Source organism: Otolemur garnettii, unplaced genomic scaffold (assembly GCF_000181295.1).
Source record: "Otolemur garnettii isolate 467f Iridium unplaced genomic scaffold, OtoGar3 scaffold00263, whole genome shotgun sequence".
In the NCBI taxonomy this organism is placed as follows: Eukaryota; Metazoa; Chordata; class Mammalia; order Primates; family Galagidae; genus Otolemur; species Otolemur garnettii.
The window spans coordinates 1,181,945-1,196,369 of NW_003852658.1; the positions used below are offsets into that span (position 1 = coordinate 1,181,945).

The window sequence follows — 14,425 nt, forward strand, 5'->3', positions numbered from 1 at the left end:
TTCTTTTTTTTTTTTTTTTTTGGAGACAGTCTCACTCTGTTGCCCTCAGTGGAGTGCTGTGGCATCACAGCTCACAGCTCAGAGCAACCTCAAACTCTTGGACTTAAGTGATTCTTTTGCCTCAGCCTCCCACGTAGCTAGGACTACAGGCCCCCACCACAACACCCAGCTATTTTGTAGTGGTGGTTGTTATAATTGTCATTGTTATTTGGCAGGCCCTGAGCTGGATTCAAACCTGCCAGCCTCCATGTATGTAGCCAGCACCCCAGCCACTGAACTACAGGCGCAGAGCCCACATTCACCTTTCCTAACAAATTTTCATAGGTTTTTCTTTTTCTTTTTCTTTTTTAATAGTTTCTTCATTTTCTGTTTGCCCTTACAAACATTTCCAGAGTCTTTAAATTCTTGGGGTTTTTTAATATATATGGTTTTCACTTGGAGCTTGTCCTAATCTGTTTGTGTTGCTATAAAGGAATACCTGAGAATGGGTAGTTTATAAAGAGAAGAATTTTATTTGTCTCATGTTCTGCAGGCTGTACAGGAAGCATGTCATCAGCATCTGTTCTTGGTGAGGGCTTCAGGCTGCTTCTGCTGTGGCAGAAGATGAAAGGGAGCCAGAATGTGCAGAGATCACATAGTGAGAGAGGTAGCCAGGGGGAAGAGAGATGCCGGGCTCCCTTTAATAGCAATTAGTCCCAGCTCTCCAGTAACTACTAGAGCAAGAACTGACCCTCCCCCAAGGGAGGGCATTAATCTAGTCATGACCCAAACACCTCCCATTAGGCCCTGCCTTCAACATTAGGGATCAAATTTCACCATTAGACTCGGAGGCAACAACATCCAAATTATAGCAGACCTCATCTTGCTGTCATGCCACAAGTCACCCTCCCATCTATTTTTAATAAGCAATGTCTTGTGTCTGCCTAATAAATCACTTCCTGAGGCAGGATGTTCTTTGTTTGAGTGCTCTGAGATAGCTCCTCCTTATTGTGGGTGACACTTCTCTACCATCGTATCCTCTCTCTAGAAGCTACCAAAACGATGTTTAATATCTTTTTTACGGAGCACCCCTTCCAGTGCTTCATGTAGTTGAAGTCAGGAATCCCCAGTCCCTGGTCATCCCTTGTCCAGGAGGTCATTCACAGTTTATTTCCCCGTTTCCTTCACCCTGTCACATCACACCTCTTTGATTACTGCCATTATAGTTCAGGTGAGGTCATTGTAAAACAAAATGAGATTATCACCTTCCTTATTCTAGATTCTGTTTCTATAAATGGAACAAAAGCACACTGAACTTTTTTAGCAGCCATTTTGCATGATTGATTCATAATGAACATGTTGATATCAAACTCCTGATTCTGTTCACACATGCTGCTGATGTTCATTCCCTTTGTTTATGAAGCCAAGTACGGGACTTCACTTATATTGTTTCACTTTATGACCTTTGAAAATCACAAGCTCATCCCATGCATATACTTCTTTTATCTTTATCTGAGCCACTGATTAAATATTTGCACAGAACAAAGCCAAGAATAGAGCCTGGCAGCTCATCATCAGAGCTAGCATAGGTAGCATTATTCATTAGTCATCACACTAAGACAACTGAAATCTAATGGATGTGATTTTTCTGCTTTCTGACATGATACCTCTTCATAAGCAATTGACTGTTTCCATTCAGACTATCCTATTAGTCTCTCCTTGTGGGTCTTTATGTGAGACCATCTCACTGCCAGAGGTATTTCTCTATTCTATCCTGTACCCTTTCTTTATGTGGCAGTGGACTAACTTATCAAAACAAGTAGTGCCATTGTGTCTACCATCTTCTTGGAATTTGGATCCTACAGTGTGAAACGTTTACAAATGGACCTTTCCCCTCCCTCCCCACGGTGTTTCCTGACAGAGCTTTTAGGCACTTCCCACAGGATATGGCAGTTATCTTTGTTCTCTTCAGTGTGTGACAGAGCCACTAACAGCCTGTTATTGTGCATTAAAACGACTCTGGGCCATTCTTAATTGCACTGTGCTGAATTATCACTTATTTGTAAAGGTCAAGGAATCCAAACAGAGCTTAGTAGAGTTTGAGCTGCTCCAATGTGTGTGGTATTCTGGGGTGGCTCATGAACTCCTACTGCAGAGTATGTCCTTCTGTCTGGATCACTGTCCCAAGTCAATTATTGTGTCACACTCCTTCATATAGTATCAGAACATTGGATTGAGTTTGTTCACAAAACAGTGGGAAATCTCTTTTGGCTAAAGTGGAAGAGAAGAAAGAAAAGATGAGGATGAAATGTGGGCTGTGCTTGGTGCAGTCTGTTCTGTCTGACAGAAGTCACTGCCTTGAGACTTTCGAGTTTCATCATTTTCTACAGATATCCTAGCATTCCAAATATGATTTATATTGATTCTTCTATTACGACACGTGTAATTTTTAGCTCCCTGGTTTTCTTTTCATTAATTAATTATTTGCTTTTGAGATTCGGTCTTGCTGTGTCACCCAAGCTGGTTTCAAATTCCAGGACTCAAGTGGCCCTCAAACCTTAGCTGCCCATGTAGCTGGGATTACAAGCATGTGCTGCCACCCTAAGCTTGTGGGTTTTGTGATGAAATATCTAGGAATGGTACATAGTAGTCCAGATAGAGCATATCCTTAAAGGGGAGACCCTATTCCACATTGTCAAGCCTCTGGATTTTGTTGTCTTCCTTTAGAGACTTTGGAGTTTTGTTCTGGCAGGCTATTAATTACTACTGAATTGGCTACATATTTTTGAGGCTTATTTTTAAGCTCTCTTAGGGCAGTTCTAGAATATCCCTATCTCCAGTACATGACTATTGAGGGTCTCAATAGCATGAGACCTCATTGGATACCAGGTGTTTATCAAGGTCTTTTCACTCTGGCTATTAGTATTCCCAGGTTCTGGCACACTGTAACTTTCAGAATCTCCATCTGTCTCACAGCTCCCGGTAGCTGTGCTCTGCCAGGCCTGTGTCTTGCCTGCATATGTGTAGCTGAATATAAGGTCACATACTGAAGAGGGCCCCTCTAGAGATTCCTAGAACTACTTCCCAACTCAGCTTCCTCATCTCCCAATTCTACCCTCTGCCCAACCCCACACTGCTAATCTCTAATTCCCCAGCTCATCCAGACTTCTATACCACAAAATGCTTCTAGAATTCTGGGGAAATCAGGGCACTTTGTATGCTCCCCATCTTTCAAGGATCACAGGCCTGCTCTACCTTTTGTCCAAAGTGTGGAAATAGTTGCTGTATGTATTTTGTCCAATATTATGTATACTTATGATGGGAGAGCTATTTAATCCAGTACTATCATTTTAAAGTAGCAATATTTAGAAGGCTTTAGTTTTGTGAGGCTTTTAGATATAATAAACAAATGTTTAATACATTAGCTTCACTGTTTACATTCTCACTTCACTTCACTTCCTGCTTTCCTCCTCTCAACAACCAAGTTGCACAGAGTGAAATAGTCCAAGAGTTTTTCTTTCTTTCAGATAGCAAATTGCTGTCCAAAATACCTGCAGTACAGCCACAGCCATCAGTATTCTTTTTCTTGTGGTTCATAATTAATTACATTGTTACTTTGTGTTGGGTTTTGCTAATTTCACAATTAAACCTGCTCTTCTGAGTTGCTTCTGTATTCCTCTTGTTATTGGGGTATCATTTTTAGGTCTGTCTACTTAAGACAGGCGGGGATACTAGGAACTGAAAATATTTCAGCAATCATGGCTTTGATTGAAAAATCATTAAGGACCCTGGCCCTCAGCAGCCTCCATCAAGATAATTATTTCACTTTCTTCTAAAATAGGCAACAGTTAGATAATCAAAAGATGCTAAGTCTTAATTACATACATATGCTTTCCCTGTTTGATTTTTTTTTTTTTTGTAATAAGGCCAAACACTTGGCCTGTGATAAGACAAAGGAGAGTTTCTGATTAGAAATAGAAAGATGCCACCATACTAAGAAGTTTTCTTTGTAATTTGGCTTCCATAAAAATAAATCCTTCTGAATTTTTTTCTTTTTAAGATCTTCATTTCCTGACAAAATGAATAAGAAACTATGGAATGGCCACTACATACCAGGTGGCAAGACTTCCGAGTGTGCATAGGACAGTGCCCCCACGAAGGAATGAGATCGAGGGACGCAGCCTCGCTGCCACTTCATGTCCCAGTGCTGTCATTTTCATTTCTGTTTACTGTGATCCTAATCTCTATTCTGACATCTCTGGAAAATGACGACTCTAGGTAATTGCCTCTATTACATTACGGTAGCAATGTACAGCAATTATTTTTTAATCTATTTGGGAGTTTGAGCTTCCCGTGCTTGGGAAGCAGTTACATTAAGACACCAACCTTTTCTAATAATAATAATCCCTGTCAAGAGAATAGGAAGGTTTTAATGAATTTGACCAAAGAACCACATGAGTTATATAAAAATTCAAACTACATTCTGCAGCTTTAAAAAAAAAAAAATCCATTCTTTTAGGCATAATGAGATCATCAGCTTTTGCCTGCAAAGATTTCCCCACGTTGCCTTTCTGAGCAGGTGGGAGTAGCCAGCCACCAGTATATGGGTCTCAAAGATTTTAAACTAATCTAGGGACATTTCTTTTTGCCAGGGAGCAAAATGGATGTAAAAAATACTTGTCTTCCCTTATGTAGTGACGCATCTTTTATGTGGTGCTGGCCATATGGATGGCCCCAAGAGCATCCTGGCAGCCTCCCAGAAGACCCACAGCTAAGACTGTCCATGGGAGCCCAGATACCTCACACATGTACAGTGCCTCATGTTTGTTATAGATATGATATAGTGGGCTTTAGAGTCAAACCTGTTATGGAGAGCTGCCCTGTCTCTTAAAAACTCTATTTTAACATGTCTGAACCTCAGTTTCCTGACATATAAATTAGAGACAATAAATTTTACCTCATTGGCTGAATATATGCATCAAACACAAAAGTAGCTAGCATAAGGCCAGAGACAGAGGGACACAGAAATATGTTTTCTCCATCCCTCTGCCTTTACAAGAAGCTTGTAAGATAGGCTGTACAAATATTTTTATGAGATACCTGACTATCAGAGATATCTACACAACCGATGAATCTGACTAGTGTCAGAGCCAAGTTCACAGTTTTTCCTGTGATGGTAGAAGTCATTCACAAGTACCTAGTGTGTACACAAGAGTGTCTTTAGATTGTACGTGCAGGGTCTCACTGAAGCACTTAGCTTAGTTCTTCACACTGGGCTTTGGCCCAGCCTTCCAAAGTCATTTTTAAGCAGAACACTAATAGTTACAGTTAATTTCCATCAGCTGCTTGCTTGCTTGCTTGGCTCTTTCGTTTACAGCTCATAGGCCCAATGATATAAGTTTTAAAGATAGCCAGATCGAGGAGGATCCCCAGAAGGAGGTTGGAGGCCAGTAGAGTTATGAGAGCATGATTTAGGCATGGTGACCAGGCAAGTCTTACTCTACTCCTGACATAACCTTCTAGCTCCCTTGAATGTGACTTTCTGTCAGGCTTCATCCAGACTGATACTGAGAATATGGCAGATGACAGAAATCTCTGGAACTAGACCCGACTGCCCCATTTAGTTCTGCGCTGCACCTCTGAGCACAGTGACCTTCGCCACATCACTGGGCCCTATAGTTCCTCAACTATAAATACTGATAACAAAAGTACCTACTTCACAGGGGTTTGAGATGATTAAAGGAGATGATACATGTAAAGTGCTTGTAGTAGTAGCCATCACAGGGTCATCACATGCTCAATACATTGAGCTCTGGCAGTGGCGCCGGTGGCATGGATCCTCATTTTCACATCTTAACTAGGCTTAAACTGGTATTTCCTCCTGCTGCTATGAATAGGTTACCATGTTGTTTCTTTGTAATGGTGGTTTTGAGGGTTCTGATCCTCTGTGGGTGTTTTCCCCTCCTCCTGTCACAGTCTGTCTAGCCTAAAGCACTCATTCCCTTAGAGCTGGCCATTCTAGAGCTCTGGTTAATGCCCTACATGACTGTCCTTCAGAGATGTTCTGCCACATTTTCCTCCCTTCCCCGGGCAGCTTAACCACTCATCTGCTTGTCTGCCTGTTTTATTATTTCCTTACCCAGCTCATTATTAGCTATGAACTAGTGAGAGTTTGGGGTGTTGGGAAACTAAGGGATGTGGGGGATCAGGTTCAGTATGAAAGCAAATTCTGTTGGAGGGGGAATTTTGGAAAAGGTATTTTCTGTTTGCAGAGAAGGAGGTGTGACTTTGTTCTTATCTCTGAAGCTGAAGTTTCATTTTAGAAAAAAACCTTTAAATGTTAAGGACCTCTAGTTTGAAACAGCTTAGGTGGTAGCAGAAATCTAGCTGAGACCTGTAACAGAGAAGGGAAAGATTTGAGAGAGAGGTTGAGGGCGGCAGGGAGGGAATTTGTGCTTCTCGTTCCATTCATCCTATTCCACCCCCACCCTCCTTGCCACCAGCAAATTACCCAAGTGCCTGTAGAAGACCCCAAGGAAAGGCAGATGACAGATGGTGAGGTTGCAGAATTACACAGAGCCTCTCATGTCTCTCCTAAGCATGGTTTGACCTTCTCATGTATGAAGTGGAAAGATAATTAGGAAAAGAAATGTTAGGATTTCAATTTCAGGATCTTAGTTATTGCAGAGAATAGCTCGAGTAGAGCTCAGGCTTCTGTGACTGTCCATGGCTTTGTGTGTGGTCTGGAAGGCTTTATATCCTGCATCCCTAGTATTATTTTTATCCCTATCCTGGGGAATCAGCCTTCAGAGTGGCAGTGCATCATGGCTAAGTTTTCCTGTGTTGAAATTTGATATGTTGGTTAGGAGGTCTGTGGATCCTGAAAGCCTGGGTTTGTTTTCTTCCTTCCAGCGGATGTAATTACAGCTCTCACTTCTACCACATCTGTGAGTCACTGAGCTTTGAAATGTGCTGGCATGCTCTGTTCACCCAGCGTCCCTCTCCCTGCGGCTCCTGTGGATCATCAGGACCTCATTTTCCACCGGATTTACTTTAATGCTGAGTGTTACAAGGTCATTGCCAGGGCTGTCACTGTTTCTTCCTCTAATATTCAGCTACAGTTTAATTTTTAGCTCTTATCACTGGATTTCATTATAGGGAAGAAAGAAATCCGCTCTAGCAGATAGCATTAAATGTGTTTTTCCTTTTCCTCCAATTGGAAAATCACTCCTAATCAATTCTGTGCTGGGGGTTGGATGGTCTGGGAAGACAGGGAAGGATGTTTTATGTTTATGGATTTGAAGTGGGATTGTGTCGAATGTTGTCACTCCTGCTGTGTGTGTTTTGTTTTTTTGTGTGTGTGACATCGATTTGGCAAATGAATTTCTCTTTACGGCATCTGTGGACTGAAGCTATTATTTCTCTTCAGGGGTATCATGAGTCTTGGTGACATTGCCTCTACTTGGTTGCCTTAGTTTGCTTCTGATCATGTAGTAAAAGCCATGATTAGCTTCAGTAAACATTACTATTTTACTTGAAACTTTAGTGCCCTAACTTCCTATTATCTTCTGGTGCCCACATCTTCCCCAGGTGGTAGAAAACAGCCTGAATGGCACTGCCCTTTAATAAACTGGAACATAGACCCAGAGATATGACCTGCTCAGGTTACACAGGGAGCTGGTTAGAGGATTAGAGGTCAAGTTTCCTCATTCTCAGCCCACTGCTCTTTCTCCCAGGCACTTTTCTTTGGGAGTAACAACACAGTCACAGTAATCATTGCCATTTACTGAACATCAAATTACACACCAGGCCCATACTTCATCTCTAATGCTCACAACCATTCTGCAAAATACAGTTTTATAGATAAAGAAACTGAGATTGAGAGAAGCTAAATCACTTGCCCAGAGGCGCTCATAAGTCAGGGGCAGATCCAGATTGAGTTCAGGCCTGTCCGGAGCCCTGGCCTGTGTTCTTACTGCATTGCAGAAAGTTAATGGAAGTCCAGCGAAGAAGTCGGAAGTAGAAAATCTGCTCACTTGCCCTCCCCATCCCTTCACCCATTTGCTCAGCAGATAAATATCCATCTGCTCTGTGCCAAGGACGGTGCTGGGCAGTGAGTGAGGCAGACAAGGAGCTGGCCTTAGAGAAGCTTCCCCTCTCCTGTCCCCGTATCCTTCTTCTGCAGTATCCCCCTACCTCTTCCATTATGGTTTTGCCTGCTCACTGTGCTATGATGACTCCTTTTTTTCCATTTCTTTATCACATTAGAACAAGGTCCATCAAACCCGCCTGTCAAGGAGACTGGCGCTCCGGGTGGTGCCTGTGTCCTCTCGTGAATGGCACTTAATGAGAACTTGGAGGGTCCCGAGTGTCTCCTGCGTGCTCTGCGTGCGCTACCTCCTTTAATCTTCTTAGTCACGTTTGATGGTGTAGCTCTTATCCTTATCCCCAGGTTACCCCCCCAAAAGAAAACCACTCCGCTCAGAGAGATCAGGCACTTGTCTGAGATTATGCTGCCAGTGATTGCTAAAGGCAGGAGCCAGGGTTTGGGCAAGGCAGTGAACTCTTCTTGGGGCCGGGGGAGCTGCAGCTTCAAGGACACATGTGGCCCTCCAGATCCACAGCCCCTTGACCAAATCCAAACTTCCTTTATTAAAAGAATTTGTTCCGTAAAATTTGGATTCAGTAAAAAGCTACACTCAAGAATCCAGAAGGCCAGATGTGGCCCTGAGGCCACGGGTTCCCCCTGGGGGGCAGCCTCTACCCGGTCAGTAAGCCACATCTAGTGGACAGCAGTAGAAAGAGGCTTTTAAGCATGAGTCTCGCTCTTCTGGTACATTTTTCTACCTTCTTAAATCAGTTGGTACTTAAGTTTTCTGGCATTCTGAAAATAATTCTTTCCCCCAAAATGGATTAAATTAAATTAAATTGATATTTTTCCCTGAGAAGTAAGGCAAACATGCTAGACTTCAGAAAGTCCAAGTTTGGGGAAATAGGAAGATAAATACCAGCGACTTCACACTGGGCCCAGGAGAGCAAGTTGCTGCCTGCAATTATACCTAAAATCAGCATTTCAATATAAACCAGGATGTGGTCATTTGGGAATGTTTGTTGAACGTTTTCTGGGTATAGAGCACTGGGAATAGAAGGATGAATAAGACCCAACTCTAGTACTCAAGGGGTTCAGGGTCTAATGCGGGTGACAGTTAAACTATGACAGCAGCAGTGCAGGTGTGCCTGGGTCACGTGGAACCCTGCTGATAGGACGGGGCCCTCAGAGCAGGTGTTCTAGAGAGGGGGTCAGTGGGAGACTTGGTATCTCATCATGTTAAGAGTGTAATTTGCACTCCAAAATGTTGTAATTTCAGGGACACTTTGATGGTTTATTATAACGTAAGAACACATTTCAAGCACGGCCTGTCCTGATAAGGACATACTGTGTGGTCACGATGCCTCAGTGACCAGTCACCTCAGGTTTTGCTTCTCGGCACTAGAGAAGGTGAAATCCTGTGGGTTTTAATGTGCAAGTCATTCAACTGCTCTGGGCTTATTCATCTTTGTACCCCAGGGCCTGATATCGTAGGGGCTCCAGAAATGTCTCTTGAACCACAGAACTGAGGCCCAGTTGATGAGGCATGAAGGTGACAGAGTGAGAGTGAGCGTGCCGGAAGCCTGCATGTCATCTGGCACAGACCAGCTAGACGGGCCTTCTGGAACTCAGCGCCGTGCAAAGGGCCCTGCCTTCCCCACACTGCTGCCCCTACCCCAGCTTGGCAGAACCCTGAGAAGTCTTCACCTCAGTGACTTATTCGTCACCCCCTGAGGGCTTCCTGTTTAAAAATACTCTGTTTTATTCCAGGAAGGATTTTTAAGGCAGGTGAGCCTCTGCTAGGTGTGCCTACAAATAGCTCTGTCATTTCACCTCAAGTGACTTGTCGGCAGACACTTTGCTGCAGAGATGTGTCAAGCTCCAGCCAGGAGTGGGGTATCTTGGCCCTGAAGTGACTTTGCCCCAGAGGGTCCCAGGCAGTCCCAGCAGTTGTTCCTGGGGTCCATCTCTGGGTGCCCAGGGCAATGGCATGTGTTACAGGAAGAGCCCATTATCTCTAGTATTTCATACCCACAGAATTTTTCATTTTCTGAAGGATGTCATTGCCCCTTCTCTTGGCATCTCCAAGGAAGTTTAACAGCCTACAGGAGGAATGCAGTCACAGCAAGCCCAGGTTTAGTGCCACCCCTGCACGCTCCCCCTGAGAAAAAGTGGACATGACCACACCTTTCTTATAGAGTGGTTTTGAAGATCTAGTGAGGTGACCTCAGAAGACACTTGGCACACAGGGCGTGGCACATGGTAAATGCTGACCCCGCGGGGCTATTATCAGTGACATTACTGGCCCTGCACCTCCTCCGTGCATCCACTCTGTCATCCTGTCACAGACAGTGGTTTTCATGAGCTCTAGTAGCTACACCTGCAGGGACGTACCTGTGCCCAGAGCCTGTCTTCAGCCCCTAAGCCCCACAGGCCTCATCCAGCCCATGTAGACATGTGCACATGTCCACACCCAACCCTTCGTCACTGAGACCCTCTTGTCAGATATACATGGGGGTTATGTTCAGTAATCCTTTCGTTCGTGGCATGCAGGTTCATAACAGCAAGGAAAGACATCCTCTTACTAGTCTTACATATAAACATGAAAACACTTCTGAAATCACCATTTAATTAAGGGTATCTCTAAGTTGGATTACTGAAAGCTAGCATATACTGAGCCCTTGCTTGGTGCCAGACAGGATAAAGACACTTTAAATATGTATCTCATCTTTTCAGTAACCCCATAAGGTAAGCATTACCCCTGTCACAGGTGAGGCAGTTGAGGCTCAGAGAAATGAAGTGACTTGCCTAAAGTCACACAGCAAGGTAATATCAGATTCACCTCTGACTCCGAAACCTATGGCTACATCTTCCCATTTCTTCTCTCTAGGTGTGAATTAGATCAGACCCACTGAGACAAGAACCGCAGTATCACATGCTCTACCACAGTAACAGGTGGAATGAAACAAAACTGCTAGTCTAGCAAAATAAGAGCAAGTTGGACTTCCTAGCTCTTCCAGAAATCAGCAGACTAATCTTGTGACCCCATAGGTGGCACCAACTTTATAATGAGACGGAGAAGTGATGAGATCTTTCATTTATAATGCATACCCTACCATATGGCCAGCAGAGGGGTGTCTTTGCTGGCCATATTAAGGGAAGGATATGGAAATGCAGATGGAATTATATTGCTCGCAGAGTAATGGCAATGAGAGATCAAGAAGACCTCAAGGAAGCACATAAGAATGGGAAGCTTTAAAAAAAAAAACAAAAAACAAGGAATGGGAAATTTAGAGAGCACATTGGGGAAGGAGTCCGTAGACAGGTCAACCTAGGGGCAGAGGGGCAGCATGCAGGAAGGACTTTAGAGAGACATGCCCATTTCTAATAAACATGCAGTGTATCTTTCATTAATTGCTGGTGGCATGGATTTTCTTCAGAAGAATGAGGAAAGCACCATGTCCTACTTCATCATAAGCACAGGGCAAGTTCAGAGGCTGCCTGTGGACCCAGCCACATGGTATTATTAATCTTACTGTTTTTGACTTCTCAGGTATCCTCCGAACCCATTCTGGATCCACAGCAAATCCAAGCATTTGATCAGCTTTGCCGTCTCTACCGAGGAAGTTCCAGGGTAACATTTGTGTAGTGATTAAATTATTTCCCTGTTTATAATTTACTGTTTTAGAAAGGCAGTATCCTTACATCCACCCTCTAGCCTCCCCCTTCACCCAGAATGTGCCCTGGCATCCCTGTGTGACCATGTAGCCAACAGCTCTGGCCCCAGGAGCACTCCAAACTTGGCACAGGGACAGAGGAAGTGGAAAGTTGTCTGTCCCTTACCTGCCATGGGCTGTGAGGACACAGAAGGGCTTCTGTGTTTGATCTCCCTCCAGATAAAGCAATCAGAAGCCTAATCCTCATCCAGGAGGCCTTTGTTTATGTTGATGACTGCTAAATCCTTCCTCAGCCCCACACCCTCCTGGGCATCTGCATTGGTTGATTGCTTTTGGCCATGAAAGACAAAAGGCAAAGTAACAGCAGCTTAAACAAGATAGAAGCGTAAATGCAGGTGGATGGGACACTTCTATGCACTTCTCTCAGATTTCTTCTGTCTTGTGGTTCTGCCATCCTTCACATGTGGCTTATACTTGTGTGGTTCAACACAGATCCAACTGTAACCGTCACGTCTGTATCCCAGCTAGAAGTAGTACACACCACCTTCACCTACTTCCATTGTCTAGAACCTAGACCCAGGGCCACACCTCACTGCAAAGGAGACTCTTTATTCCAAGAGGTCCTGGGTGAACTCTTGGTATCCTATAACTGTAGAAGAGGGCAGTACAGCAGTCATTGCCATGACATCAGTCTGGGTGTCCCTCAGTACTTCAGCCACAAGCTCTTTAGCTTTCTTATTCTGCCTCAGAAATGGCACCTTCTCTCATCCAGTTCCCAGAGCAGAGACCTGGCAGTGCCCCCAGTTCATCTCCATCCCTCCCCCCATCCACTTGCTAGGGAGATCCTGTCAGCATTTTCTCTACTTCCTTTCCTCCTAAACTGTTCCTGCCCTGGGTCAGGCTTCTTTGTCCTTCACAGTAGCAGGTTCTGATGGGTCAGAAATCCTTCTGTCCCTTACCCATGCTGCTACCTGGGTCCTCTGTTCAAATTCAAATGTGTCATGTTACACCTTGCATTAAACACATCCAGTTCTCTACCACCTAAAGCATTCTATTTAGGCATATTTAGGCTTTGTGGCGTATTCTACGCCTCCTCCAAATCACACCTAAATTCCAGCTGGGTCTAGTTCGTTCCTCACTGTGTTAAGTATATGCAAATGCCAAGGCTCCCTCTACCCATTGTCTCTTCTTGGGCATATACAAGCTGGATCGCTTGGCAGCCCAGTGGAAAAACGGTGTTCCCTCATTGAGCATTGGTCTGAGCAGAGGTTGTTATTTGAGGAGAATTCTCTAGGGGCCCCTAAATGTGGTAGAGCAGCTTCTTGGTGTCACCCCTATCTCTTGCTCAGCCAAGTTCTGCCTCAGGTTTCTGGGCCTTTCAAGAAAATTTGTGCTACAGAGCACAAAGTTCCAGAATAGAACACAAAAACATTTCTTAGGAAATATGAAATATTTTTGTGGTTGATCGTTTTCCCTCACAGTGTCAGGATATGAAAGCATTGAGTTTAGCATCTGTTGCTTGTTCAGTCCAAGCCCTTGTACATAACAGTCCTTGCAGAGAACTTGACAAGCTGATAGGCCGCTGAGGGGATTATGGAAGAAAAGACGTGGCACAAGGTGAGACTTGGGCACAGCAAGGGACATCTCTCATCATCCCTGGCCGGGTGGCTTGCTTGAGCCTACACAGGTGTGTCCTTAGCCACCTAAGAGACTTGCAGTCAGAGCCTCAGAGTCAGAGCTACTTAACTGTAAATTAGATCATAGACATGTCTCTGAGTGATTTTTGATAAATTGGCACTTAGAACTTAAAGAGGTCTCCCGATCACCACAGCTACTGGTAGTGAGTTTTCAGAAGAAGTGACAAGTGGACACATGTGCCTTGTGCCATTATTGCCTACATGAGGGTGGAACGCCTTGCCAGTGGGCAGAGAGCAGCTTAGAACACAGAATGCTGGGAAGGATAGGTAGGGTGGGAACAGGTGACATGCCAGTTCTCTCAGAGAAGGCAGGACTATAGGCAGTGTGGCTGAGTGGACATCTCAGACGCAGACCTGAGTCTGAATCTCACATTACCACTCACTGCTGGTGACATAAGGCAATCTACTTAACCTCAGTTTTTTTTTTTTTTGGACTGCAGAAGGTTGTTATGAAGGGCTAGAAGTAATACACATGTAAAGCGCCTGGCAGAGTGGCTGGCACTAAAAAGACTCTGTACACTTACACAAGGCTAATGCAAGTCCCCTCAGACTGCTGACATGGAGGCTAACATAGGGAGTTTGCCCTGAGGATTTGATGGCTCACTCATCTCTGTTGCCCTCTCCTCCTGGGCCTTGCTTTTCATGGCCTTGATTTAAGCCTAAGCATAATAGCTCCATCCTACATGTCCCAACTATAGTTAGTGTTTTATCTTGGCTCTGAGTTTTCCTTCACGTTAGCTCTGTGGGGTGGAAGTTAGCTCTGCTAACATACAGGGAAGCAGCATTCTAAGAGACTAAGCAGGCAGAAAGTCTAAGGATTTTGGGTGTGGACTTCATCTCTTCTCTGACCATCAAAGGCATCTTGAGGGCCAGGCTGCCAGGCTTCCTACTTTTGTAGAAAGCATCTTAAGATGAGAGGGATGGGCTCGGCGCCTATAGCTCAACCGGCTAAGGCGCCAGCCACGTACACCTAAGGTGGCGGG

General features: G+C 44.4%; 1 protein-coding gene across 1 annotated transcript in view; it reads left to right on the top strand.

Moving 5' to 3' along the window:
- Positions 1-14,425, top strand: part of VPS8 (VPS8, CORVET complex subunit) — a 271,667-nt gene that overhangs the window by 255,479 nt on the left and 1,763 nt on the right. The window contains exon 46 of the mRNA XM_023508657.1: positions 11,622-11,702. Within this exon, the coding sequence (XP_023364425.1) occupies positions 11,622-11,702 (81 nt within the window). The remainder of the gene's footprint in view (positions 1-11,621; positions 11,703-14,425) is intronic.